This window comes from Ogataea polymorpha, assembly GCF_001664045.1.
Source record: "Ogataea polymorpha strain NCYC 495 leu1.1 chromosome Unknown OGAPOscaffold_1, whole genome shotgun sequence".
Lineage (NCBI taxonomy): Eukaryota > Fungi > Ascomycota > Pichiomycetes > Pichiales > Pichiaceae > Ogataea > Ogataea polymorpha.
This window is the reverse complement of record NW_017264698.1, coordinates 479,057-505,682: the sequence shown is the minus strand read 5'-3', so window position 1 is coordinate 505,682 and position 26,626 is coordinate 479,057. Positions and strand designations below refer to the sequence as shown.

Below are 26,626 nucleotides of genomic sequence, written 5' to 3'. Positions count from 1 at the left end.
GACAAAATTTTTTTTAACTTTATCGTTTGCGCCCCTGAGCCGCAAATATTGCTTGGCTGTATATCATTTGTGAGAGATTCGAAGAGGTTCTTTATAACTTACTAAAAAAAAGATAAGGAGTTTATCGGATTATTAACCAGCATCCAGTCATTCAACCTAGGGAGTGTGTTTGTTGTTTTCTCAGTTTGCCAATTGCTTGATCAGTGTTCAGCCACAATGCAGCCAGAAGAGATCAGACCTGCTGAACTAAGAAGACCGGAGTCCACGGAATCCAGCACGAATGCGCGACTCAAAATTATAGATAAGAACTCAGGAAAAGAGCGACGTTCCATCCTAGAGGATGCTGAATATGAGGGTGACAGTTCCATTGAGATAAAGCACTCCATTCCAAAACCTCCCGCAACAGCAGCTTCTCAGGCTCCACCAGGAAAGGCCTATAGGTTTCGGAGAGATGGATCCTTTAGGTCAAAATGGGACGACCTCACTTTTAAACCTAGACAGTCAATATTCGACCAAGAAGTGAGATTTGGCGCCAAATTTTATGGCCTTTTTGTTGCCTTCTGGTTTTGTGTCTTTTTTGGTGGACTCAACGTTGTGTTCAACTACCATGTCAAATATGGATATCTTGCCAACTTCAAAATCATTAACATTATGTTGGACAATCTCTTAGGTGTTGCCTTGGTGGACTTGCTGATGTACTTAATGATGTACGTTGCTGTTTTCATTCAGATGCTGGTGAAAAGGAACGTGATTAACTGGAACAGGCTTGGTTTCGTGATGCAATCACTTTATGAGATCTTCTTTCTAACATTTTTCTTATATTTGGCAGAGTACCTCAATTTCCCGTGGATTGCAAAGATCTTCTTGCTGCTGCACTCATTGGTGCAGTTAATGAAAATACATTCATATGCATTCTTCAATGGCTATCTTTGGTCAATCAAAGATGAACTACAATATTCTGAAGGGTACCTGAAAAAGCACGAAGGTGACCTGGCTGATGAAACTAGAATACCTTTGACTAGATCCGTGGAATTTTGCAAGTTTGAACTAAAGGTTCAGTCTTCTGAACAACCATTCCCAGACAATATATCATTTAGAAACTTCTTCTTGTACACCATGTATCCTACATTGGTGTATCGGATTGATTACCCAAGAACTGAGAGGATAAGGAAAGGATATCTTTTTACCAAGATTGCAGGAATTTTTGGTGTTATTTTCTTGATGATCACCGTATCTGAGACATACTTATACCCAATGGTGGTCAAATGCTTGGAGCTCAGAGAGACAAAGTCAATTTACTACAGAATGAAGATGTACCCGATGATCATTATTGAGTTTATCCCACCTTTCCTTGGCGTCTATTTATTAGTGTTTTATCTCATTTGGGAGCTTATTTTGAATGCTATTGCAGAATTGTCTTATTTTGCTGATAGAGAATTTTATGGCTACTGGTGGAACTCGGTCGATTGGAATGCATATGCTCGAGATTGGAATATTGTTGTCCACAAGTTTCTTCTTCGGCACGTGTATCATTCTTCCATCAGCGCTCTCCAATTGAACAAAACGGGAGCGACGATTTTTACCTTCTTGCTCAGTTCAGTCGTCCATGAACTTGCAATGTTTGTCATATTTAAACGTCTAAGGGGCTATTTGCTCATTTTGCAGATGAGTCAGCTACCCTTGGTGCAATTAAGCAAAACCAAATTGATGAGGGATAGAAAGATTCTAGGCAATTGCATATTCTGGTTTGGTATAGTTTTGGGGCCAAGTCTTATGTGCACAATGTACTTGGTGTTCTAGCAGTATCACTATTTACACTTGCTATCTATATATAGTCTCAAAGGGTCTAGTGTCATTGAAACAGCTTCTGAAAACTTCTTCCACAACTTCTTCCGCATGTTGTTTGTCTTTGCACTTCGGATGATTAATAACACTCAGTATTGCTTTTCGCTTAACACAAGCCTGGTGCCCTTTTGCGTATCTCATGAACCCTAATCTTCTTTTGAATTCTGTGACAATGGCACACTCTCCACTTAGTGACGCTGCTCGAATTTCGGTGCAAGCATGATGTCTGATATCTCCCCAATCCACCTTGAATCTAGTATTATCATACCAGTGGACAAGCTCATGGGATAGTGTGTCGTTAAGAACCCATTTGTTATCGATGTAGTTGGCACAAAGTTGAACTCCCAGACCAGGATTAAAACCACCATATCTTGGAACGGTACAGATTTCACAGTTGATTTTCGCCGGATCCACGTAACCTCCTGCTCGCCGGATCTGGTCAATCATGAATGTGACAGTTGGAGAATATTGAAGCATGAAATCCTTGTATTCGTTACATTTAGCACATTGTTCCTTTTCGGTTTTTATCTTTCGCTCCTGTTCGTACGCAACTTTCTCTTGATCTGTGAGATTTATGCCTGTCTTATACTGGAGTGTTCGTATCCACCAATTGAAATCTGAGGATGCATCCGAAGCATTTAAAGTTTTATCTGGCTCTTTACTCATTGCGAACTCTCAAGGAAAAAAAAAAAACGAAAATTAATCTATTTGTACCAGAACATGTCGAACATATGGATTGCAGCCTCAGATAATAAAATAGACAAGGTTAGGGAGTATATCGAGTCAGGAAGTTATACTGCAAATTCGAAAGATCCCAATGGCTACACTCCCATGCACGCTGCTGCAAGTTATGGTAACTTAGACCTCCTGAAATATCTTGTCTCACAAGGCGGAGATATCAATATTCAAGACTCTGATGGCGATACCCCTTTGCATCACGTAGAAACTGTTGAGGCTGCTAAGTTCTTAATTGAAGAGCTCAAAGCTGATTTCAAGATCAAGAACAAGGATGGCTTAACTCCAGCTAAATATCAGGAGGAAGAGGATGAGTATCCTGAACTCATCGAATATTTGTCGTCTTTGGAGAAGCTAGGCACCTTGCCTGCCATGAAAACCGGTATCGGAGCATCACAAAGCAACCTGGAACTCCCAAATGGTGAAAGAGTGAAGATGTATCTGTCTAAGGATTCTGATGAAAATCTGAGCGATGAACTGATTCAGAGACGAAAAGAAATCGAAAGCATTATGAATGATGACCTTACTGAGGAACAGAAAGATGAAAAATTAAGGAGTATAATTTTAGGAGTGGTATCAGGTAACGTTCATCAATTAAAGGAGTCAGATGGCCCAGAGTCCAAGAGACAGCGATAGCACAATATATATTACTCAATCATTAGTCGTCAGTTTCCTCGTCGAATCCATCTTCATCTTCGATACGCTCGATCAACAGTGAACCATTCGGCCACAGTTCCCTAACATCTTTTAAAAGTTTGTTTCGGTCGGCATGAAATTTGACGCGAGGCATTGGTGATATAAGTTCGAATCTAAACTCATGTTCATAGTTTTCCAAAGTCACATCTTCCACCTCTAATTGATCCAAGACGTTCTCCTCGGGAACCGCAAGTTCCTTAGATTGAACGCGCAAGAAATTCTTGCACTCCACAAACAGGAAGATATCATATAAAGTCTGATCCTTGTAGAATTTCTTCACTGTTCGCTGGCCCTCGTGATTTCTTAATTGTATTGTGGTATAATCACCCTTCTCCCAACTCTTCTCATCTATCTGAGATAATGACTGTACGTGATTTTTTAGGAAAACCAGTTCCTGCTTTTGTTTTAACTTTGATGCTTCTTCTTCTTGTCTCAATTTTTCCAGCTCCCTTTGTTGCTCCTCTTCTTTTTGCTTCTTCTCCTCCTGCTTGATTTTATCGTTCAACAAGGACTGTTCGTATGCCTCATCCTGTTGTCTTCTTAATAATCGAGCAAGGTCCGCCTCCTGTCTGTCATATCTCTGTGTAATTAGTTGTGGCTCATATTTATCTATGATCTTTTGCAGACGTTTGACAAGCTTCTTCGCGTACTCTTTGGTGCATGTTTCAAAATTGTGATGCCTGGTAACAATTGACATTAATGGGAACGTAGTACCAGTTGCAGACACGTTGGCGATCAAGTTGATATATGGAACAGAATAAACTTGATATGTTTGACCCACTTCGAAAGGCTCAGGATAACTCACATCTCCCACATACAGAATTATATCGTTTTTTGTGACAAAATTGATAAAACTCTCGTGATTGAGATACGATTTCACGAACTGAGTGCTGATATTTCTTTCTGAATTGAGAAGAATGCACATCAACCACTTTAGTTCAGATTTAGATTTCTCAAATGCTTCGTTGAAGCTTCCTTCAAATATTGGAAGATCACTGGTTTCACCCAATGTATCGTTGATATACTCCTTGATGTTATAGTTCGCCACAGCTTCCTTCGATGTATAAATTGGTTTCGAAGGAAAATCTGTGGGGCTTTCTCTCAGGCCAAGAATTCTGAATAAATTGGGAAAGACAGAACCTAGCAATTTGTTCAATCCATATCCCACAAGCCAAAATAATTTTGGGAACAACATGAGAATGAAAATCACAGGTGGTAGTAATGCATATGTAGGTCTTTTTCGTTCTTGATGATTTGTATTTATTCCTAATTGCAGCTTCCAGCGGTTGTGAATTGGAATTGCCTTCGGTAACTTAGGAATGAGATCCAAAAATGGATCATCAAAAGCAAGAGCTCGAGGAGCAGTGGAGTCTCGTGAAGATGCGTTTATCGAGGAGGGACCGGCCTCCATGTTGGCAAAAGATCTGACAAACAAGGAATCTGTTCCATTGGGAACTGGAAATGGAGGCCTTTCATCTGTCAAAGTCGGGAAGTCATTATCAAAATAACGAGCGACTGCAACTTCAAGATCCCAATTGCATACAGTTAACAGTCTCAGTACTTTCTCTTGCTCATCGCTCTCATTGTAAGATGTAAACTCTTTAAAGCTCTGCAGTTTGTTTTGCTGTTCCGGTGTCAATTGATCCATACTGGGACGATGGAGTTACAAGAAACTAGTGTTTCTCAATTGATTTCTATGTAACTTAACTGATTTTGCCACTAAATTTAATTTCCAGACGAATCCAATCTTGACGCGTCGATAGTCCCTGTTTATTTACATTCTTGTATATCTTGTTGAAAAGCCAGACTATGATTAAGGTCAACAAAAGAACGAACGCGTCACCAGTGAAGTTGAATGCCGCTTTAAAAAGGGAATCAAGAGGAACAGAAGCTCCACATGAACACTCAATCAAAGTAGTAGTTAGGGTGAGGCCTTTACTCGAGCGAGAAATAGAAAAATCTCCAGAATGTCTTGTGGACATCGATACTGACAAGTCAATAGTCCTCAGGCCAGGGGGTGATCTGCTCAAGGCGAGAAAGTATAGAGAAGCTCAGAGGTTCATGTTCAGTAAGTGCCTGTGGTCTTATGATAGAAGAGCGAATGTTCCATATGCAGATCAAAACACTGTGTTCACTGAAGTGGGTTTAGAAATGCTTGAAAACACACTGAATGGCTACAATAGCTGCGTTATAGCATATGGTCAAACAGGATCGGGAAAAACATATACAATGATGGGATCGGATGAGGAAGACGGGTTAATCCCCATGGTTTGCAGACAGCTTTTTAAGAGATTGAATCAGCAAGTCGATTCTAAAATCCAAGTAAAGGTGTCTTTCATCGAAATCTATCAAGAGAATGTGTTTGACCTACTTGGACGTGGCAACAAATTACGAGTGCGGGAAAATAGTGAGAGAGTTGCTTTTATCGAGAATTTAAATGAGTACAATGTGAGTGACTCTCAGGAAACTATGAGGCTTTTGAACAAAGGTCTCGAGAATAGAACGACAGCAGAAACTCACTTGAACAAACAGTCATCCAGATCTCACTCCATTCTTACAGTAACAGTGTCCCAAGAAAAGTTTGATCCCGCTACCGGCTCCCTGGTTAAACTCAAGTCCAATCTCAAACTAGTTGACCTTGCTGGATCAGAAAAATTTGTCGCCAGTGACGGCTTAGACAAGATCAGACAACAGGAAGGAAGCAGAATCAACAAATCACTGGTTACTTTGGGTAGGGTTTTAACAATACTCTCAGAAAAGCCAAATCAGAAAACAGTTGTCCCTTACAGAGATTCCATACTGACATGGCTGTTGAAGGATAATATTGGTGGAAATTCAAAAACAAGTATGATAGCATGCGTGTCGCCTATTGACTATGATGAAACCCTTAGCACGTTGAGGTTTGCGACGACAACGTCCAAGATCGAGAATCAAGTGCTCATAAATAAAGAGTCACAATTTAATATGGACGAGATGGTGAAACAATTTCAGCTTGAGAAAGAGAAATTACTTGAGTGTATATCAGAGCTCAAGCAGTCAAGTAGCAGAAATGATGAGCTGAGAAAGCTGGAGAACTATGTGCAATGGCAGAACAACTATATAGATACTTTGACTTTTACGAACGAGGTGACTCAAAAGCAACTCTTATGCAGTCTCAAATCGGCGCAGGAAAGGAATGCATTACTTGCGTCAACACTAGTGTTGACATGCAAGGGGTCAGAAACTATACCCAGGGAAGAAACGCTCGAGCTTAACAAATTAATTAACAAACTTCACGAATTGGACGTGATATCTCCATTGAAAGATATTGAGAACGTCCTTCAGAGCGATTTAGTGATGACATACAGCGCGGATCTCATTGATGACTTGATGTAACAATATTAATATACAGTCTATAGGAGTACATGGTGATTGTCTAGTGTTTCTGGTAGTATCTATCTGGCCAGCAGAAAGAATCGTCTAGGGCACATTTGGAATTTGACCGATTGTATCCAGATGCATTTACAAAGAGATAATACGAATTGTTACAATTGATACTTTTTCGTCTCTTGCTAGTCCGCCTGGGTCTGTGGAGGGGAAAAAAAAACTAATTGACCAAAATGAAAAACTAACAATCATTATGAATTTCGCGTTCAATACCGTGCTGGAGATCTCTCTCTGGCATATTCTCTCTCACCTTGCTCTGGGTATGGAGCTCCCTCTTCTCTGGATCTGTATTCTCCTCTTGGTGCAGGTGGTCCATCTCTGTAACCTCTGTCATAATCGCGGTATCCTCCACGTGGTTCTCTGTAACCTCCGCGGGGCGGGTATCCGCCACGGCCACCTCTATAGCCGCCAGGTCCAGCGGGGCCAGGTGGTCCACCGACGGGTGGAGGACCATAGTCCCGATAAGATGGTCCTCTAGGAGCACCATAGCCTCCAACAGGTCCATCTGGTGGAGGTCCGTATCCACCTCTTGGAGGGTATCCACCGTAGTCTCCTCTTGGAGGACCTCTGTAAGGAGGGTAGTCTCTTGGTCCACCAAAACCACCTCTTCCTCTTGATGGGTATCCGCCTCTTCCTCCTCTGTAAAATCCTCTTCCGCCTCTGTATCCACCTCTTCTTGCCCCTATCGTTCTAGATGCCGAAGCAATGTATGGACTGGTGTCCTCCTCAGCCACTAACTGAGTGTCTCTGTAGTTGACACCGTTGAGCTGGCTGATAGCAGATTCGAGATCTTCTCTGGAAGCAAACTCTAGATGGCATATGGTAGGATCTTCTGGAGGGATTCTCACAAATGTCGGAGTCAAACGGACCTCTTCTCTGATAAAATCTTTGAAATCTTGCCAAGCTGTCGTTGGAGGAAGATTTGAAACTTTGACTCTGTTTTCACCCTTTTTAGCATATTCAGGCTTCTTTTTGGCGTATTCAATTTGAAGTGGCTCGCCAGCAAACGGTTTTTCCAAAAACTCACTGAATGCTTTTTCAGCAGTTTCTGGGTTTGGGTATTCGACGAAGGCATAACCCGGCATCAATCTAAGCTCTTTCAGCGGTCCAACCTGCGAAAAGTATTCCTCAACTTCCTCATGAGTCACATGTGGACCAATAGGCCTCACAAACAACTGAACATCCGAATATTCCGTGGACATAGTCTCTATCAAAGTTAGTAAACACGAAACGGATTAAAATTTTGCTTACAAGTCGCCTTCCGAAAAAAACTTGACAGGAGTTCTGAAAAGTAGGGTAACCTTGAATCTAAAGGATGGTAGTTGAATACACCAAGGTACACAAGTACGACGAGCAGTCTCCTCGCCAGCTTTTGAAACACTACAAACTGATTGTTCCTTCTTCACAAATTGCACATAATACTCCAATTGTATACATCCATGGAGGGGCGTGGGTTGGAGAGTCTCACACCTATAATGAGCTTGGACCACTTATTGACAAGCTGGACTCACGGTTGAATAATGGCCCTTACACAACTGGAAAGCAGCTCACTGAGATCCAATTTTTTGTTCTCGACTATAGGTTGTCTCCCGAAGTTGTCCATCCTCACCATATCTTGGATGTTTTACACGCATTGAACTTTGTTTATAAATTGGGTATCCACAAGGTGTCTCTCGTAGGTCATTCGGCCGGATCAACTATGTGCACCCAGATATTAGAGTATAAAACCTTCTTGGGCTTCTATGATATTGAATTTACTTTACCAGTCCCTGACATTGACTCTATCGTGTTTCTGGACGGCATTTTCGACATCTCGAAGATGCTCGAGGAATATCCTAGCTACCTTCAAGAGTTTGTCCAGATTGCCTTCCCATCGGAGCAAGACTGGTCGGAAAAATGCAATATGTTACACTACAAGATGACAGGCGATAAAAAAAGAGAGATTAGGGATAAGTTTAACTCCTTAAGAAAAACAATTATAGCCCACAGCACCAAAGATGAACTGCTCAGCACAAGACAGCCCACAGAATTCTGTAAGTGGCTTGACCAGTTGCCATATACGGGCTACAATTACATTGTTCAGGATATGGGAACACACAATGAAACCTACAAAAGCGACGGTCTTGTCTCAATTATCATACAACATTTATTGCACTAATTTTAATATACTAGTTTTTTCTTGGCTTTGACCAATCCACCTTCATAATCAAGTTCATGAAACCTCTACCGTTGAGACCCTCCAAAGCTCTTTGAGCGTCATTAACATTTTCAAATTCCACGAAAGCAATACCCTTGGATCTTCTCGTTTCTCTGTCTCTGAGCACAGTAGCTCTCTTAATGATACCGTATCTTTCAAACACCTCACGTAACATCATCTCATCGACTTGCTCGTTCAAACTGGTAACTCTTAATGTCGTAGAATCGTCACGCTCCTTGCGTTCAGCCTCTGGGGCAGCACCGCCAGCACGCTTTCTGAGATGAGGAGGCACATACCGCACTCCACCAGAACCCGCAACAGCTGCCATCGATGGCTCTGGCGTGGCGGTGGCGGAGGACTGTGTGGTAGTGGTCGTAGCATCGGTAGCTCCCAGCGTATCCTTGTAAGGACATTTCGACGTGAAATGGTCACCTTGGCACGTTCTACAGGTGATGGTTTGTGGCTTACTTTTGGCCATTTCCTTCTTTCTATTTTCGGCCTCTTTCTGTGCATCTTCCTTCCAAGATGTTCCCAATATCAGTTGAACTTCTTCTCCAAATTGCGTAGTTTTATCGTCCGGCCCCACAGTAGGGTTATCTTTCTCGTCTCCATACTTGGCCCATTTTCTTCTCGCAGCAATAGCTGGGTCCACCGTTTCCTTGACAGTGACCAGTTTGACTTTTTGTGTCACTTTCACTTTCTTGCCCTGATCGTTGATTTTGTAAGAAATGATGGTCTTTGTTCCGTCAGGATTCTCAATCACTTGAGTTGATGGCAAATCATTTTCTGCATCAGCCCATGATGAGGGCGTCTCTATCGCTGCCTGGGACATCTTGATTTTGAATTTTTTTGTAAATCATCGTTGAAAAAAATTCTGCACTTGTAGTGCCATCGTAGACTTCGACGCGTCGATCGACTCGAATGTTTCCTTTACCTAGCGTAGTTTATCACTAGTGCTAAATTTAAGGGTTTCGTACCAAGACCGAAACCTTTTTCCCATCAATTTCTTTTAATAAGGCGTTTGACTACCAAAAAGAGGCTCGGTACGTTGGAGTTCACAGATTACACCACAAGTAGAATCTTATTTTTTTGATTCTCCATATCCAACACCCAAATTGGATAGCAAGCACTTGGGTTAAAAATAGAAGATCGTGCGCTCAGGAGAAAGCAAAGGTGTTTCGGGAAAGGTCATGAGTCCAAATGTGCTTCATCCTTTACCTGCCAATCCAAGCGAAATGTCAAGTGCCACTCTCCATTTTGATCCCGGGGTCGAATTGGGGATTCGGGCCGAGAAGCCACTGATCTCTGAAACCAGCACTCCACTAAAAAGACCGACGCTGTCTCCTTCTACCGGCAGTAAGCAGCACATGGATCAAAGTTTGAAGCAACTGGCAAGGGAGCTCAAGTATCGGGAGTTTTTCAGACGCAGTCCCAAAAGTCCCAATAAAGGCTTTTCCAAGTTTTTCCTTTCACAGGAGTTACGTCCCTATGATAAGAATTCAGATGATCTGAGTATAGCAGACGATACATCTGCTAGTATAGATGAAGATGCTGAACCACATATCAAGGAAAAACCAAAAAAACATAGTCTGGCCTCTTCTTATGCTCGCAAGACCACACATGATCATGCAAACTTCATTCTTACTTTTAGTAAAGATGGGAAATACATGGCGTCAGGAGGCGATGATGGTGTGGTACGAGTGTGGAAGGTTATAAGTTCAAGCTTTGACCGAGGCGTACCTGAGATTGCCAGAAACAAGAGTCTTAATAGTCGTCATCTTAATTTTCCCTTTGAAGAGTCTGATTCGATTTCGATAGGCCCTTCCTCTACAATCAACGATTCAGTGGAGTCTTTTGAAAACACAGAGGGCAGTTCCAATTGGTGCAACTCATGTCCAGGGAAAAAATCAAAGAAATACAAACAGGGTAGAACTCCATTTGCGCCTCTTTTCATGCATCGTCCGGTCCGCGAGTTTCATCACGATGATACTGTTCTGAGCATTGATTGGTCGGAAAATGGATTTTTAATATCGTGCTCTCAGGATAGTACTATTAAGCTCTGGCATGTTGACAGGAATGATTGCCTGGCTGCTTTCAAATTGAAAAACTTTGCAACTCAAGTCCTTTTTCACAAGAAAGACGATCGCTTCTTCTTGAGTTGTCAGTGGGATGGCTCGGTGAAGCTATGGTCCATTCTTGAGAAGGACGTTGTGTTAAAGACGAATATTCGAATGCGAATTACGTGCATGGAGTTTTCACCTAACGCAGAAGAATTGTTTCTCGGAGGAGAAGTTGGGGGTTTTGTCATATTGTCGGTCAAGGATCTTGATGTGATTGACAAATTGCAGATCAAGCGCAACAATGTAGCGCCCAGAGTAACAGGGATAGATGCTTTCGAAACCAAGGACGACGTGAAACTGGTTGTTACAACCAATGACTCACGAGTGAGGCTCTTCAGTTACAGAGAAAAGATATTGAATGTTAGATACAAAGGGTACAATAATGAGCATTCTACAATTCGAGCATCTGTCAATGAAAACCATTCGTTCATAATTTCAGGTTCGGAAGATGGGTGGGCTTATCTATGGGCGCTGGATCTCAATGCCCTGAAATCACCAGAGACGATGAAGGGCAGTCATAAGCTGACGTGGGATCTCACATCATTATTCAAGGACGAAAACTGTCGACACAAAAATAAAAATTATGGCGCATTCCATGTCCATCATTCACGTTGTAACGTTGCCATTTTTGCTCCCAGGGCAACATTGAAGTTGCTGGAACTTTCAAATGACCCCATTTTTGATCTTAAAGCTAGAATGAGTCCGGATCCGATCGTGAAGAAAGGGGATGATGAGTTGGACGATCCTTCCACCTCTATTATTGTTACCACGGATGACGATGGTATAATCAGAGTATTTCGCAGAGATTTTGCTTATCCTGAGCGAAAAGCGTTCCGTGCAAATTTCAAGAAGCTCGGTGCGAAACTTGACCGCAAGTCATTATCCAAAGTTCGCAATAGATCACGGTCTTCTAGTTTCTTGAACAAGAGCAATTCTTTGAATAGAAGTACCATAAACGGCGGAGATGAAAACGATCGAGGAAGGAAAGATTTCGACCACTCGGAATTCCTAGCCACCAGAGCTGCATTGTATTCCCCAAATAGGGATAGATCTTTCTTCCCATCAACAGATGAAATTGCAAGGATATCTAATTCAGAAGCAGCCTCAGATGCAACTCTCTCCGACTCAAAAGTGAGGTCCATTGATGTGAAGCTTCAAGAAATCTTGGCTTCTTCTAAGTTAGAGAATAGGCATGTGCCTATTATCTCAACCACAGATGAAAATGATAGCTCGCTTAGAAACGATACACAAGCAGCAAAATCTGTATCTATGCATGATAGAGAGGCATCTCAGGAAACAATAAATGGGGATCAAGATCAGGAAACTGCAGATTCCATTGTTACCTCGGGATCGGTGAAGTCAAGAGTTCAATGTGCCAGTTGTGGCTCTGAGAAATTTACAGCCAGGTCTCATGGGGATGCACGCAGCAAGATCTTCTTTTTTTGTGACGACTGTGGTCAGAAAGTTGATTTATAAAATTGGGTTTATAGGGCCGGGAAGGATATTAGGGTTTTATTTAAATTTGGTTTGCAGCCCGTCCAAAAATAATCGTCTGTTATTAAAAACTATTTGGTATCAAATTATCTTGAGTTGTAATAATATGGACGTATATCCCCCTAACGTCCAAGATAGAACTCTTGAGTTTCTCCAGTGTGTGGCAACTTTCAATAAGCAAAATCACAACAAAAATTCCACAGCGACTACGCATAATGGTCCCACAAAATCTCAGCGGAGCGAGTTTACCAAGAAGGCTGGTCTTATCGCAAAAGACATTGCACGAGTCACCAGTTCTTTAGCGAAGCTGGCAGCACTTGCAAAGCAGAAACAACTATTTAACGATAAACCCACCGATATGATTGAGTTGACATATGTTGTCAAGCAAGACATATTTAAGATCGAAAGATCGTTGAAAGAACTTCAACAATCGAGCGTAGCCAAGTCATCCGGTGATAATCAAATTAACACATATACTAAGAATGTTGTGCAGTTGTTGAACACGAAAGTGAAAAACGTTAGCGAAACATTTAAAGAGGTTTTGCAAACTAGACAGCGCAATGAGCTAGCCAAAAAGTCCCGCCAAGAACAACTACTTGCCTCTGTAAATGGATCGCTCAAAGACACGGGAGTAAATGGCAAAAGCAACGAAGTGCTGCCATACGCTTTGCGAAAGAAAGGAACACAAATTTCGGACAATCCTTTCCTATCTTCGATGGAACAAGATCCAGATGTGTCGGTACCAAGTCAGGACTATCTGTCTATACCAGATCAATCACAGCAACTCATGCTACTTGAGGAACAAAGTAATCAATACCTGCAGGAAAGAAATAGAGCAGTGGAGGCAATTGAGTCTACGATTAATGAAGTTGGTGGTTTGTTCCAGCAATTAGCCACAATGGTTCAAGAGCAGGGCGAGGTTATTCAAAGAATAGACAACAACGTTGAAGACATTAGTCTCAACATCAGCGGAGCACAGAGGGAACTTCTGAAGTACTACAACACCGTAACCAGTAATAGGTGGCTGATGGTGAAGATCTTTGGGATACTAATACTGTTCTTTTTGATGTGGGTTCTTATCAGCTAGCATCAAGCAATGTATATTTATTGACAGCAATTCTGTGTATTAATGATCTATCAACTCTATTCAAAGCAATCCTCCAGTTTCTTTTCACCAGAAACGATCTTCTGAACATTGCTCAGTATATCCTTAAAGGAGTCGAATTGAGTGAAGTGGATCTTCTGCTTAATACAGAAAGTAACTAGATCTTTCCCTCTTCTCGCAAATAACAGATCGCAGGACTTTGCAGCAGACAGGTCGGAAACTCCATCACCGCAGTAGAATAGGTATGGCCTCTTACTAAGATCGTAGTTTTCAAGACACTGCTTGATGGACGCGGCCTTGTCATGTCCGAATGGAGTATCGTCACGATAAACAATATGCCAATCATTGCCATTGATTTCCACACCATTGGAAATAATGGTCACGTGGTCCATCACTTGCTGGCCGAGAAGCTTCTTCAACAAAGCCTCAATGATTGGGGACATGCCGCTGCTGATAACGTAAAGGGGAATTCCTTGTTCGTGGCACCAATGATAAAAGTCTTTAAACCCAGGATCCAACTCAATGTTCTGAAGTAAGTAGTCAACGCACTCTTGGAAAGAATGACCGTTTGCAGGAATCGACCGGAGCATCTCGTCGAAACCCTCTCTGAAAGAAAGGGTCTCATTTAGCATGCGGTCATTCAAAACCTTTCTCTTCTCGTAACCAAAACCAAGGTTGTCGGTCAAAACGTCATTAGAGTCTTGAAGGGTTACTGTGCCATCCCAATCGGTGAATACAATAGCAGGAGGAGACATTATTTGCTGAAAACTAAAAATCAGTTCCTTGGAGAGATGGAGTTAGAGAACTCTGGTGCAAAGGTGTTTGTGATATGGAGTTGAATGCCTGTGACACGTGGAGCCTACGCACTATTGAAGAGATAGCAGCATCTACTAAGCTCAAACTTTCAATTAGGGAGAGCTGACATTTGTTCCCAGATCTGAGAATTTCCTGATGGCTGACAATCACAAAAAAAAGTTTACATTATTTGATTAGAACCTTCTAATGGTGAACGTGGCTGTAGTTTCAGGGGGCACGGCCACGAACACAATCTTAGATGTTTTCCAAGATCTATTAGGAACTGGGGGACAAATTGCCTCTGTCTCGCACATTTTGCCTGTTTCAGATAATGGTGGCTCTACATCAGAGATTATAAGAGTGTTAGGTGGTTGCTCTGTTGGAGACCTCAGGTCAAGAATAGTGCGACTTATCCCTAACGAAAGCCAAGGAATCCGCAACTTGCTCTCCCACAGGCTCTCCAGCAAATCTACGGATGCCAAGTTGGAATGGGGATCAATAGTGGAAGGCTCTCACGACTTGTGGTCAGACGTGGATCCGGCATGTAAAGAGCTCATTAGAAGTTTTCTGATCCACGTTCACATGGAGATTCTGAAACGGTCACGGAATAGCACAAAGAATTTCAGACTTGAACTTGCTAGCATTGGCAATTTGTTTCTCACTGGTGCAAGACTCTTCTGTGGATCTTTGGATTCCGCAGTAGAATTAATTCTACGCGTTGCAAGAGTTTCCTCCAGACTCCAAGTTATCCCGTGTCTCAACACAAATTTCACGTATCACATAAGTGCCCTACTCAAAGATGGTACAATCATTACAGGACAGTCACAGATTTCACACCCTTCGAAACCACAGGTTAATAAAGACAGCAATCAATCAGGATCCTCTTTTCCTATTGTGAGATCCAATTCTTTAATACATCCACCCCCAATAGTCCCCTCAGGACAAGCTTCTCCGTCTCGCACGTATTCATCATTTTTGGATAATGTGCATTTTACAGCTCCAGCTGATAAATTAGGTAGCCAGGCAATTTTATACGGAGTCTCCAGCCAAGTCGAACCTAATCATACTCTAGACTCTGATAGCGAAGATGAAAGTGAGTTTGCAGTGCCAAGTTACATTCATCCAGACCTCAAAAAGTCTCAGTTGCATGTGGATAAAGATGACACGGCTCCGCTACCAGCACCGATAGACAGAATTTTCTATATCTCTCCATATGGTGAGGAAATATATCCTGTGGCTCAATCTCGTGTTCTTCAATGCGTGTCAAATTGCGATGTGATTGTGTACTCCATAGGATCTTTGATGACCTCTATCATACCTGTTCTTATTCTACAAGGAGTCGGAGAAGCTATACTCGAGAACAGCAACAAGAAAAAAATACTGCTACTCAACGGGACACTGGATCGTGAAACACAGTCATTAGATGCCCTTGGTTTTATAGAAGCTGTACACAAGGCCCTGGTATATTCAATGAAGACAAGCTGCGAGAGACGAAATGTGAAATGTCAGACAACGCTTTCCTACTCCTCCTTCGTTACACATTTAGTTCACCTCAATCCCTCCAAAGAGATTGATGTAGACACCGAACGAATTAGGGAACTGGGAATTGAGTGTATTGGAGTCGCTCCGCGTAAAGACAATGAAACCAGCTACGACTTGGGGGACTTGCACGCAAAATTGCAAGAAATAGTTAACGGATAGTGATTAATCGACGCGACGCAAAAAAAAGATGTCGGATCAGAAATAATACTTTTTATATTTCATGATGAATATCTTCAGCATACTTTTTTTGGCCTGGATTGCTATCGCACATCAGGAAGGAACCTCCAGTCAAGAATTGAGAGAGAAAGTTCCAGATGAATTTGAGGGATCATGGCAAAGATGGCATATGAAACAAGAGCATGACCTAGATCATGCGGACGCTAAATCTGTATTTATTCTCCACGATACAAGAAATGCTAAACGTCTCAGCAAACTTGATATTCTGAGAATGTACGGGTTGTTGAGAGAGGAAGTAGTTGGAAGGGGAGACGGTACAGGATCTCACGATGACACCGAAGTCATCACAGACGATATGAAGAATCACCTTGTTCAACAAGTGATGTCACTAATCGATAAAGACGGTGACGGAGAGATTTCCTTTGATGAGTGGATGGAATACTCTAGCAAAGGCGGAGAGTTTCCAGATTTTGGGTACGGTCCAGGACACGAGTATGATTTTGAGGAAGAATATGAAAAACATCACTGGATCCAGTATCATGCGGAAAATGATCCCGACGTGATGGTGCAACATGCAGAAGATGTCGAGCATGAGTTATTGCATCACCTACACGAGATCGAACATGAAAATGCTGGCTCGGGCCACAACCAAAGATATACTATTAGACTGTCAAAGATTCCACCGAAATTCAAAGCCTGATCAGTGAGCTTTAATTATAACAGAAGTTTTCAAAGCATTTTTGGCATGTCTTAGGGATATTTCTACCTGTTGTATCCAGCTCCCGTTTAATGATGGCGCACCCGATACACTGGAAATAGGTCTGGTCATAGGAGTTGTTTCCATAAGTCCCCACTGAGTACCCATTCTCGATCATCGTTGCCATTTCATTCTCTTCATAGCTCAACTTGAATGTCGACTTATTGGAATCTGTTGTATACCCGGTATTTGGTATGTACACAATTAGCGGGGGTAGCCAGGTTTCTGAGGTCTTATTGGAGTATTTTGATTCTTCGCCAAGATATTTGTAAGCTGACTGAATGTGACAGCCGAAGAACACAGGGCGTTTATTAAGCTTGTTTTCAACGAATATTTCAGGAGATGGTATATTGGGAAACACCGCATAACGTTTTTCGTCATACACAAAAAACGATTTGGATTTCTGGTACTGACTTGACGTAATGCCTATGTTTGTTCCGTTTGGGAAGTTGTCAAGATCAGAGCTTGAGTCGATTGCAATGACTACGTCAACATGTCTTGCTTTCTGATGGAAAGGCTGAAAAGGGATGTTCTCATCTTCGCCACCATCAACAAGATACAGATCTGTGGAATTTCGAACTGTGCTTGAGAGAGTTGTATTGCCATATCCGTGAAATGGGTTTGGGTAGATGAGAGCATAATCTGCCATGTACTTGTTAGCATTGATATCTTCGCAGGAAGTCAAGCCAAAGACATTCAGAATGGTTTTCATAGACTCATATGTTTGTTTCTTTGATCTAGCCATATATTTCCAAAAGTGGCCTAAAATACTGTTGAATAAGCTTGAAGAAGTTCCTGCTATGAAGGTCATCTCATCATAGCCAATTGTGCATAGCCCTGTGAATGGCTTGCCGTTCAACATCTTTGTTCCCAAGTAGTCCAACCTTACAAAAGCTTTAAGATATTCCTCCCATGATCCAAATTCATACGGGTTGAACTCAAATATTCTTCTGTGACCTTCATTCGATTTGTGGACGTTTTTAGAATTGGTCAAGATAATTGGAAAAGGTAGCATATGATATTTAAAGCTCGATAGATTTCTGGCACCGGACATGGTCATGTCGTGGGGACCATTGCTGGAGAAGATGACATCACCAATAGCTTTTCCCCAGTAGTCTGTCAGAGAAGTCTTATATCCATGTTGTTTGCGTTGCGCAACTTCTTCATGTAGCGTCTCATAAAATTGCAAAGCCTCATTCCAGTTTGAGTCCATTTCGTTCCTGTTATTTTTCAATTGGTTGAGCTTGAAGAGACTCTTGAAGTATACCATAAACGACGATGATGAGTTGGAGGTCTTCACAGTTACTGTTGGCATATTGGCTGGAAAATCCCCTAACAATCTTTGAGAGTCCTTAAATTTGATGTTGAGTTCGGGTAGCCCTCGAAGTGATGATGAGTTGAGCTTCCAGGATCCGTTTAGTTTCAACTCACTAATAGGTCCAAAATCGTATTGCATCAACGATAAAATCAACCACGAGCCACCAGAGACCCCAGCCATATACGTTGTCGATTGCAATAATCCTCCCAGATGGCCATAATCTGTTGCCCCGGGAGTCCGAGAGTCAAATGCTTCTAAAACTCCAGCAGCAGTAAGGAAAGACCTAAATGAGCCTCCCGATAAGCTTATAGCTATACTAGGGGTATAGCTGTCAAAAAAATTGGAGCTCACTTCATCAATGTTAAAGCGAGTGAAAAGATCAACCACGTGTTTTTTTGCTTCCTGCTTTCTGTTCATCACATAAGTTCTTTCTTCAGGGCTTATTTGGTCATCATTTCGAAGGAGGGGATAGGAAGGGCACTTTACTTGAGAACTCAAAGCTGAAAGGGAAGAGTTGGTGGTTTGTGCTTCATTTGTGACATTCCATGTCGTATTCAGCTTGACCGCTGATTGAAAACCAGTGTATGCGGATATAGCAAGTGAACAAAAAGAGGTATAAATGACTAGCCTATTAAAATACATCATTCATGGTTTCTGAAGGAAGCGGTAAAAATGGAAGGATACAAAATATATTAATGATCCCAGTAATCACGTGAAAAGGGCTACAGTGAAAAAAGAAATATAGAGTATATATAAATTGTATTGATTATCAGAGAGAGCCTAGATAAAAAGAACAATTAGAAGGGGATGATGAGGGCTTTTGAAAATAAGAGGGGGAATTCAGAATTCGTCGTCAGAAGACACGTAAGCGTCACCCAATTCCTTCTTCTTCTTCATTCTTTCCTTCTTCTTCTTTCTCAGTTCGGCAGAGGAAAGCTTAGTCTTCTTTTTAGTAGTAACAATCTTGTTACCCATAGCGTCAAACTTTTCTTCTTCCTCATCATTCTTCTTCTCCAATCTTGGACCGGAACCTTGGCCTTGGACCCAGTTGTGACCAGATGGGGTCATCTTACCGTCAACAACGGCCCAGACTTCCTCAGTCAAATCCTTAGTGAACTCTGCAGAGTGGGTAATGATGATGACACCACCCTCGAAAGACTTCAAAGCCTTGGACAAAGCTCCCAAAGAGTCTCTGTCCAAATAGTTAGTTGGCTCATCCAAAACAATCAAGTGAGGTCTTTGCCATGTACAAGCAGCCAAAACCAACTTCACCTTTTGACCACCAGAAAGACCTCTGATTCTAGAGTGGGACACCAATTCAGCATCCAATCCCAACATAGCACAGTGGGCCTCAATCTCCTTTCTAGTCAAAGGTCTGAATTGACCGGAAGCCAAAGCTTCCTTCATGTCAACCTCAGCAACCATCTTAGCGTGGGATTCAATGAGCTCACCTCTTGGCAACCAAGCGTTGTCAACAGACATCATTGGAACCCATCTCTCGGATTTCATACCAACGTTCTCACCCAACAGGAAAGAACACTCATACTCATAAGTGTTCTTGAACTTCCGTCTAGCGTGAATACCTTGAATTCTTCTTGGGGTACCATCAATCTTGAAGATCTTGTTCATGGCCTGCTCATCGTTCTCGTTGATTTGTCTAGAAGCTCTGTCCATGGTTTCTCTGTCTTCACCGGTTTGGAATCTCCATTGAATGTACTCGGATGGAGTCTTGTCCAAATGCGAGTCGATGTGGGCGAAAGCGTGTTGCTTGATGTAAGCAATACGACAGTTCTCATGGACATAAACTTCACCACTGGTTGGAAGCAACTCACCAGTCAAAACATTAATCAAGGTGGACTTACCAGCACCGTTTGGACCAATGACGGCAATTCTGGACGACAACGAACATTGGAAAGAGATGTCAGAGATTTGTGGCTTGCTAGTACCTGGGTATTGGAAAGACATGTTGGAAACCTTGACAATTGCCTTTTGCTTGGTCTTAACACCCTCCAAGAAACCTGGTTCTGGGAACTTAAACTCAACTTCAGACGCAGAAAGTTCCTTGTAGGATTTGGCAGATGGAACTCTCTTGATCAATTCAGAAAGGTTACCCTTGTACTTTCTGAGCTTGAATCCTTCGTAGTGAATGATGTATTGCACGACATTGTCCAGGAATCCAGAGTCGTGGGAAACAATAATCGAGGTGATGTTACAGGTGGTCAAGTAGTTGACCAACCAAGCAACGTTGACGGTATCCAAGTGGTTAGTTGGCTCATCCAAAAGCAAGATATCTGCGTTGGCCAACACAGCTCTGGCAAGAGCCAACTTCATCTTCCAACCACCGGAAAGAGCAGCAATAGGCATGTCAATCATTTGCTCAGAGAAACCAAACTCCAAAAGCTTGGCTTTCACCGTCTCCCTGTCAAGAGAAGTATTTTGCTCCAGAACGAAATCAACAACTGGAGTCTCGGCGTGGGAACCGTCAATGTCGTGCTCAACATAGACAGTTCTACATTCTTCTTGAGTTGGGAAACCTTCGACTTGACCGTTGGCAATAGCCCTCATCAGAGTAGACTTACCAGCACCGTTTGGACCGCAAAGACCGTATCTTCTAGCTCTCTTCAATCTAAGTTGAGTCTTGTTCAATAAGATCTTGGCACCATAAGCCAGAGAGAACTCACAGTTACAGAGATCCTCACCCTCATCATCCTCGTCTTCAAAGACTGGTGGCTGAGGAATGTTGTCAACGGATCTCTTTCTGAACTCCTCAATAATCTCTTTCGACTCCTTTTCGTGCAAGAAGATGGTCAAAAACGGCGTCAAAGCGGAAGACCAAGCATCTGGGTCGATCTTTCTCTCGTCAATCAAATCACCAGCAATAGCGGCAACGTAAGTTTGAACAATGTCGAATCTAGATGGCTTGTCCTTCACCAGGTCCTTCAAAATGGCAAGGTTAACCTCAACATCACCAGCGGTAGAAACTTCAGGAATGCTGTCATCGGCTGGAACAGCACCAACTCTTCTCAGAGTGTTCAAAGCTCTCTCAGTAACAGATCTAGCCTCAGGGTCAGCAATAGTAGACAGGTTTGTCTTCAAAGCTGGGAACAGCTTCTCCATGAATGGCGCAACAACTTGTGGGTCGTCAACGAGCTTACACATGTTGTCAATAATAACAGCAGCCTTTCTCTTGATAGCAGTGTCTCTCTCGGCCAAACCTCTAGAAAGCAATGGAACCATGATGGACAAAGCAGCGGTGGTGACCTCAGAAACGAAGGTGGTGGCACCCAAAGCGTGAACAGTCTCTGGAACCTGAGTTGGATCAGAAATAGAGCTAATGAGCTTTGGAATGAAAGGCTCAATATCCTTGTTCTCGATGGTTGCAGTGGTCTTGGTCATGGTCTCAGTTGCGGCTTTCTTGACGTCAAGCTTGGTGTCCCACATAGCCTCAGACAGCACTGGGATAAGCTCAGGCATTCTAAGAGCGAGCTGAGCCTTAGAGGTCTCCACCAAAACAGCAATAGCATCCAAAAGAGCAATTTTTTCCTGCCATTTAGCGGTCTCGTGAAGACACTTGATCAAGCGAGCCAAGATGTCCTTGATAGCAACTGGAGTCACGGCTTTAGCAATGGCAAGGAGGGCAGCAGCAGCAGCCTCTCTGATATCTTGCTGCTTGTCACCAGCTTTCGACGAAATGGTCTCGACAAGGCCAACGATGTATGGCTCGACAGATGGGGACAGGTCAGAAGCGCTTGCAATGTGTGTCACAGTGACAAGAGCATTGACAGCTTGCTTCTTGTCCTTAATGGCCTTTTCCAAGGATTGGAAAAATTCGTATGGGACATCGTGCTCGATGATTTCACCGTTGAGGAAAGAAGCGACATTAGAAGCAGCAGAGTCTCTCTCTTCTGGCGTAGCAACAGCTAGTTTGCCAAACAATTCGGACAAAACTTCTGCGCTCTGTTTCGATTCGGCAGCAGCGGACATTCTGACTACTCTTTTGATGAAACAAAGGTTTTAATATAGAAAAAGGGCAAACTGTTTTATAAAAAAAAAATTTTTTTTATCCTTCGTCCAAAGGTACTAGTATTCTATCAGGGTTACGTAAAAGAAATGTTAAAAAAAATTTTCACAAAAATTTTTCCTGCAATAGGATTGTCTGAAAAAGAAACCGAAGAGCAGATACTTATTCCAGTGCAAGGATGTTGAATTTGTGATTCAAGTGAGGTCTTCAACCCCTGATTTGGGACATCATGACTCTTGAAATTCTCAGATCAATAAATGGCTGTTTGAACCAATGAGCCGATTATATGATGTATGTAACGTTCTATCATCTTGTTGAGCCACTTTTGGTTTGACATCAATTTTATGTATTCTTCTCGTTAAATTGTAGGATTTCAAAAAAAAAAAAACTAAACAGGAAAAGGGTTCACTTTGTCAATCGTTAGAGCAACTGCAGAATGAGCAAGTTGTCCGAATATCATCAGCGAGTTAAATCTCTCACTAGAGAAGATATTCTGACCAAATTCCCCGAAGTGACGCCCTTAGAAAATACCACTGGAGAGTCATCTTCGTCGACATCAAATGGCTCTACTACATATAACCCGCTTTTCCGAGGTCATGATGAAGAGCAGATCAAACTCATGGATGAGAACTGTATTGTTCTAGATTATGATGATAGAGCAATCGGTGCTGGAACGAAAAAACTCTGTCATATCATGGATAATATCAATATGGGATTGCTCCATAGAGCATTTTCGGTCTTTTTATTCGACTCGGACAACAGGCTTCTCTTACAGCAGAGGGCTGATGAGAAAATCACCTTTCCCTCCATGTGGACCAACACTTGTTGCTCCCATCCCCTTTGTGTTCGGTCTGAACTGGGATTAGACCTGGACTCATCCATTCTAGGAGCCAAGACTGCAGCTCAAAGGAAGCTGGAACAAGAGTTGGGAATCCATCCGAAAGATGTTCCTATTGAAAATTTCAAGTTTTTGACCAGAATTCATTACATGGCACCTAGCAACGGACCATGGGGAGAACACGAAATTGATTACATTTTAATAATCAAAGCTAATCCAGCATTCAAGGCGAACCCAAATGAGGTGAAAGACACCCGTTATGTGACAGCAGATGAACTTAAAAAGATGTTCAAGGATCCAAGTTTGGTGTTCACCCCATGGTTCAAGTTGATCTGCGAATCATATCTATTCAAATGGTGGGATCACCTTGAGGAGCTAGACAGATTTACTAGCAGGGAAATTGACCGCATGTTGTGAGTCAAGACATGTAACGTTTAATATTTTGTAAGAATAGAAGATCCGGGATCATATTAAATCAGTCTTCTAGATCCATCCTTACACTGCATATTCCAAATAAAAGCTTATCTTTCCAATTTTGATTTTGCCGTCGTGTATATCTAACCCCTAAAAGAAAGAAGCGAAATCTTATCCCTATAAATGTTAAAAGATTCCCGGTTTGGCTTTTTTCAATGGAATTGATTCTCTCACAGATCCCAGACGTTTTCAGACCATACAGTTTGCCAGTACTATTAGTCGCAGTGTCACTAATATTATCGGCATCTGCTATACAATTAAAGCTGCTACCACGTCCTCTTAGGTCGCTTGATGGAGGTAAAGTTAAGCAATCGGCAACATCAAAATTTTCAGCTAAAGATGCGCTGCCAGAAGTGACAATTGAGCCTGTTGATCCGAATTTTGATTGGGAAAAAGAGGAGCCAGCGCCTTATAGGCCTTTCAAGAACGCACCTTATAGGATCAATATGGCTATTCAGAAAGCCGATCCGCAAAACATCATTGTGATTGAAAATACTTATTTGAAGTCCACAAAGCTCAGAGAAAAAATCATGAATGAAAGAGCTGATATCTCAATGGCTTGCCATCCTACCGCAGAATACGCTCTGAAAGAATTGTATTGCACCGTTACTGACTTCCTAATGAAGAAATATCCGATGTATTTTTTCACAAAAGATAATGGTACCACCTTCTATAACAAGATCAAAGATGAGTCTTTTCCACTGGATCCTACATCGGAGGATCGACTAGAAGTCCTCAAATTTTTGGGACGCACCATTGAGGAAGACTTTATCATTTTACTCAAAAATGGGGACGAGGGTGAATTTCAGAACGAGTATGTCTGGAGAGCAGGTATTTCCTGCTACCCAAATGGCTTTGTTCCCGGCGAAAAATTTAATAAACCTTTGACTGCAATCCATGGTCCTGTTCCGCAATACCTTGAGCGGCTGAAAGTTTCAATGAACAAATTCTTTGAGAGACTTCGCGTCAATGAGTTTCTTGTTAGGTACAATTGGAGTATGCAGGCACATACTAACATATTTGCTCCTTCTATGAATCACGGAACTCGCACATCATCGTCAGTCCAGCCGCTTTCTCCTGAAGATCTCGATTTCAACAAAGTGTTTATGCGAGTCGAAAAACAGTGTTTTACAAGGTTACCGAGGACCAAGGCTGATATCATGTTTATCAGGACTTACACCACTCCGTTGACAAAAATTAAAGCCGAAAATAGGGCTGAGGACTTTTGCGGCGCCATCGACGGTCTGTCAGATGATTTTGCTATTTATAAAAATAAGATTCTCTGGGGAGATGCAGTTAAGGCATATCTCAAAGGTGAGTCAAGCGGTTTGACAGAAGAAGTGTACGATTTCGATATCTTTGAAGCCCAACTTAATGGTCCACTTATGAAAAAATAGACGCGTCTATCTTCACTTTATATATTTTGCAACGCGTGAAAACTCGAATAGATATAGATAAAGGGGAAAAAAAGCTAACGCGTAATAAATATATTGAAATAATTAATTACATTGCAAATCAACAATAATGGGGAGACTTGTTGGTCTTGAGCTATACAACTTTAAGTCGTACCGGGGCATTTCGTCTATTGGTTTTGGTAGCTCATTTTTCACCTCCATCATTGGACCTAACGGATCTGGCAAATCCAACATGATGGATGCGATCTCGTTCGTGTTGGGAATCAAATCTAGCCATTTAAGATCAAACAATTTGAAAGATCTGATTTACAGAGGTAGAGTTTTGGGTGAAAGTGATGATGGTGAAGAAAAGGAGAATGATCCCTGCACGGCATACGTGATGGCTATTTACGAAAAATCGAACGGAGATATCTTGAAGCTCAAAAGAAGTATTAACGAGACAGGTACTAGCGAGTACAGAATCAACAACAAAACTGTGAGCGCGACTCAGTATGCAGATGTGCTAAGGAAAGAAAATATCTTGATCAAAGCTAGGAATTTCTTGGTGTTTCAGGGAGATGTTGAGAAGATCGCGTCGCAATCACCGGAAGAGCTTACGCGGCTGATCGAGAATATTAGTGGTTCGATTGATCATAAAAAAGACTATGACGTGCTTATGGAGGAGAAAGAGAAAGCTCACGACACTACTGCATTGTTGAATTCGAGGAAAAAGGCACTTCGGGAGGAGTTCAATCAATACAAAAACCAATCTATGGAAATTGAACAATTCGACCTGAAAAGCAAAGAACTTTCCGATTTGATTTTGACAAAGTACTTGACTGAACTATACCATAATAACAAGGAGCTTGAGCAGAGTATGAGTGAACTCAAATCTGCCACTCATGAACTGAAAGATCTACAAAAGGTTTTAAAAGACAACGAAGCTGCGATGAAAAACGTGATTAAAGCACGTAACAAGGATGATAGTGAATATCATAAGATCGAAAGATCGATCTCGAAAAAGGCCACTCTAATCAAAGAAAAGCAGCTAGCTTTGATCCCCCTGAAGTCCGAGGTGTTGCAATTGTCCAAAAAACTTAGTGATTATAAGAGGAGAATTGAAACTTTATCCGATGACCACGAACGACAGAACGCGGTTGTTGAGACAATTGAGAAGCAGTTAACTACGATTCAAAAAGCGTATGACAACTATATGAGGGAGTTCGATGCGACCACGGTAGAGACTCTGAGCACTGGAGCTCTCGAGGAGTACAAAAGGCTAAGAGAGGCATTTTTGATGAAGGGTGGACATATCGAGTCCAAATTGCTTGACCTTGAGGATTCAGTGAACTCCTTGAACCTGCAAATCGAAAACGTTTCACGTCAGAACGAAATTGTCAGCACTCGAATTCGGGAGCTTGATACCGAAAAGGCAGAAATTAGCTCTAAAATTCAAGAAAATGTCTCTCAAACCAATGATGCCCAAAATGCCACCAACAAGAAAAAGGAAGAACTTTATGCTGTGCGTTCTACCCAAGAAAAGATCTTGCAGGAAGAATTTGAGTTGAACACGGTTCTGAAAGACGTATTAGTTCAACTGAATGAGCTCCATGCAAGCCAGAGGGAAACTGCCAGGGAGAAGAGACTCCGTGAAAATTGCTCCTCACTCAAAAGACTCTTTCCTGGGGTTAG

At 42.1% G+C, this 26,626-nt stretch overlaps 16 protein-coding genes across 16 annotated transcripts; 9 read left to right on the top strand and 7 right to left on the bottom strand.

Moving 5' to 3' along the window:
• The first annotated feature begins 93 nt into the window (after window positions 1-93).
• On the top strand, window positions 94-4,889 carry OGAPODRAFT_74573 (uncharacterized protein). Its single transcript, XM_018355902.1, has one exon. It carries the CDS (start codon window positions 217-219, stop codon window positions 1,798-1,800), a length of 1,584 nt encoding a protein of 527 aa, XP_018213031.1. The 5' UTR covers window positions 94-216; the 3' UTR covers window positions 1,801-4,889.
• On the bottom strand, window positions 94-4,924 carry OGAPODRAFT_74571 (uncharacterized protein; the record flags this gene model as incomplete). Its single annotated transcript, XM_018355901.1, has 1 exon — window positions 94-4,924. The coding sequence occupies one exon, from the start codon at window positions 4,922-4,924 to the stop codon at window positions 3,239-3,241; it is 1,686 nt and encodes a 561-aa protein (XP_018213030.1). The 3' UTR covers window positions 94-3,238.
• OGAPODRAFT_44927 (uncharacterized protein) lies at window positions 1,822-2,511 on the bottom strand (the record flags this gene model as incomplete). The annotated part of the gene is made up of 1 exon (XM_018355490.1): window positions 1,822-2,511. The coding sequence occupies one exon, from the start codon at window positions 2,509-2,511 to the stop codon at window positions 1,822-1,824; it is 690 nt and encodes a 229-aa protein (XP_018213033.1).
• On the top strand, window positions 2,566-3,216 carry OGAPODRAFT_6001 (uncharacterized protein; the record flags this gene model as incomplete). The annotated part of the gene is made up of 1 exon (XM_018355773.1): window positions 2,566-3,216. The coding sequence occupies one exon, from the start codon at window positions 2,566-2,568 to the stop codon at window positions 3,214-3,216; it is 651 nt and encodes a 216-aa protein (XP_018213032.1).
• Window positions 4,925-5,181: 257 nt separating the features above from the next.
• Window positions 5,182-6,228, top strand: OGAPODRAFT_41228 (uncharacterized protein; the record flags this gene model as incomplete). The annotated part of the gene is made up of 1 exon (XM_018355409.1): window positions 5,182-6,228. A coding segment is annotated over one exon (1,047 nt), but the record flags the coding sequence as incomplete, so codon positions are not given.
• Window positions 6,229-6,747: 519 nt separating this feature from the next.
• OGAPODRAFT_15161 (uncharacterized protein) lies at window positions 6,748-7,934 on the bottom strand. Its single transcript, XM_018353540.1, has one exon. The coding sequence runs from the start codon at window positions 7,902-7,904 to the stop codon at window positions 6,909-6,911; it is 996 nt and encodes a 331-aa protein (XP_018213028.1). The 5' UTR covers window positions 7,905-7,934; the 3' UTR covers window positions 6,748-6,908.
• An 890-nt stretch (window positions 7,935-8,824) lies between these two features.
• OGAPODRAFT_15159 (uncharacterized protein) lies at window positions 8,825-9,750 on the bottom strand. Its single transcript, XM_018353539.1, has one exon. It carries the CDS (start codon window positions 9,729-9,731, stop codon window positions 8,871-8,873), a length of 861 nt encoding a protein of 286 aa, XP_018213027.1. The 5' UTR covers window positions 9,732-9,750; the 3' UTR covers window positions 8,825-8,870.
• Window positions 9,751-10,040: 290 nt separating this feature from the next.
• OGAPODRAFT_15158 (uncharacterized protein) lies at window positions 10,041-12,570 on the top strand. Its single transcript, XM_018353538.1, has one exon. It carries the CDS (start codon window positions 10,135-10,137, stop codon window positions 12,493-12,495), a length of 2,361 nt encoding a protein of 786 aa, XP_018213026.1. The 5' UTR covers window positions 10,041-10,134; the 3' UTR covers window positions 12,496-12,570.
• Window positions 12,571-12,619: 49 nt separating this feature from the next.
• OGAPODRAFT_45123 (uncharacterized protein) lies at window positions 12,620-13,600 on the top strand (the record flags this gene model as incomplete). Its single annotated transcript, XM_018355494.1, has 1 exon — window positions 12,620-13,600. The coding sequence occupies one exon, from the start codon at window positions 12,620-12,622 to the stop codon at window positions 13,598-13,600; it is 981 nt and encodes a 326-aa protein (XP_018213025.1).
• On the bottom strand, window positions 12,636-16,188 carry OGAPODRAFT_96553 (uncharacterized protein). Its single transcript, XM_018357904.1, has one exon. The coding sequence runs from the start codon at window positions 14,371-14,373 to the stop codon at window positions 13,657-13,659; it is 717 nt and encodes a 238-aa protein (XP_018213023.1). The 5' UTR covers window positions 14,374-16,188; the 3' UTR covers window positions 12,636-13,656.
• Window positions 12,636-16,188, top strand: OGAPODRAFT_15157 (uncharacterized protein). Its single transcript, XM_018353537.1, has one exon. The coding sequence runs from the start codon at window positions 14,621-14,623 to the stop codon at window positions 16,112-16,114; it is 1,494 nt and encodes a 497-aa protein (XP_018213024.1). The 5' UTR covers window positions 12,636-14,620; the 3' UTR covers window positions 16,115-16,188.
• OGAPODRAFT_36110 (uncharacterized protein) lies at window positions 16,185-16,760 on the top strand (the record flags this gene model as incomplete). Its single annotated transcript, XM_018355316.1, has 1 exon — window positions 16,185-16,760. A coding segment is annotated over one exon (576 nt), but the record flags the coding sequence as incomplete, so codon positions are not given.
• On the bottom strand, window positions 16,208-18,812 carry OGAPODRAFT_15156 (uncharacterized protein). Its single transcript, XM_018353536.1, has one exon. It carries the CDS (start codon window positions 18,385-18,387, stop codon window positions 16,843-16,845), a length of 1,545 nt encoding a protein of 514 aa, XP_018213021.1. The 5' UTR covers window positions 18,388-18,812; the 3' UTR covers window positions 16,208-16,842.
• Window positions 18,813-19,041: 229 nt separating this feature from the next.
• On the bottom strand, window positions 19,042-22,226 carry OGAPODRAFT_15155 (elongation factor 3). The gene has a single exon (XM_018353535.1). The coding sequence runs from the start codon at window positions 22,189-22,191 to the stop codon at window positions 19,048-19,050; it is 3,144 nt and encodes a 1,047-aa protein (XP_018213020.1). The 5' UTR covers window positions 22,192-22,226; the 3' UTR covers window positions 19,042-19,047.
• A 405-nt stretch (window positions 22,227-22,631) lies between these two features.
• On the top strand, window positions 22,632-23,532 carry OGAPODRAFT_15154 (uncharacterized protein). The gene has a single exon (XM_018353534.1). The coding sequence runs from the start codon at window positions 22,665-22,667 to the stop codon at window positions 23,481-23,483; it is 819 nt and encodes a 272-aa protein (XP_018213019.1). The 5' UTR covers window positions 22,632-22,664; the 3' UTR covers window positions 23,484-23,532.
• Window positions 23,533-23,986: 454 nt separating this feature from the next.
• Window positions 23,987-24,937, top strand: OGAPODRAFT_91835 (uncharacterized protein; the record flags this gene model as incomplete). Its single annotated transcript, XM_018357046.1, has 1 exon — window positions 23,987-24,937. The coding sequence occupies one exon, from the start codon at window positions 23,987-23,989 to the stop codon at window positions 24,935-24,937; it is 951 nt and encodes a 316-aa protein (XP_018213018.1).
• Between the last annotated feature and the right edge of the window lie 1,689 nt (window positions 24,938-26,626).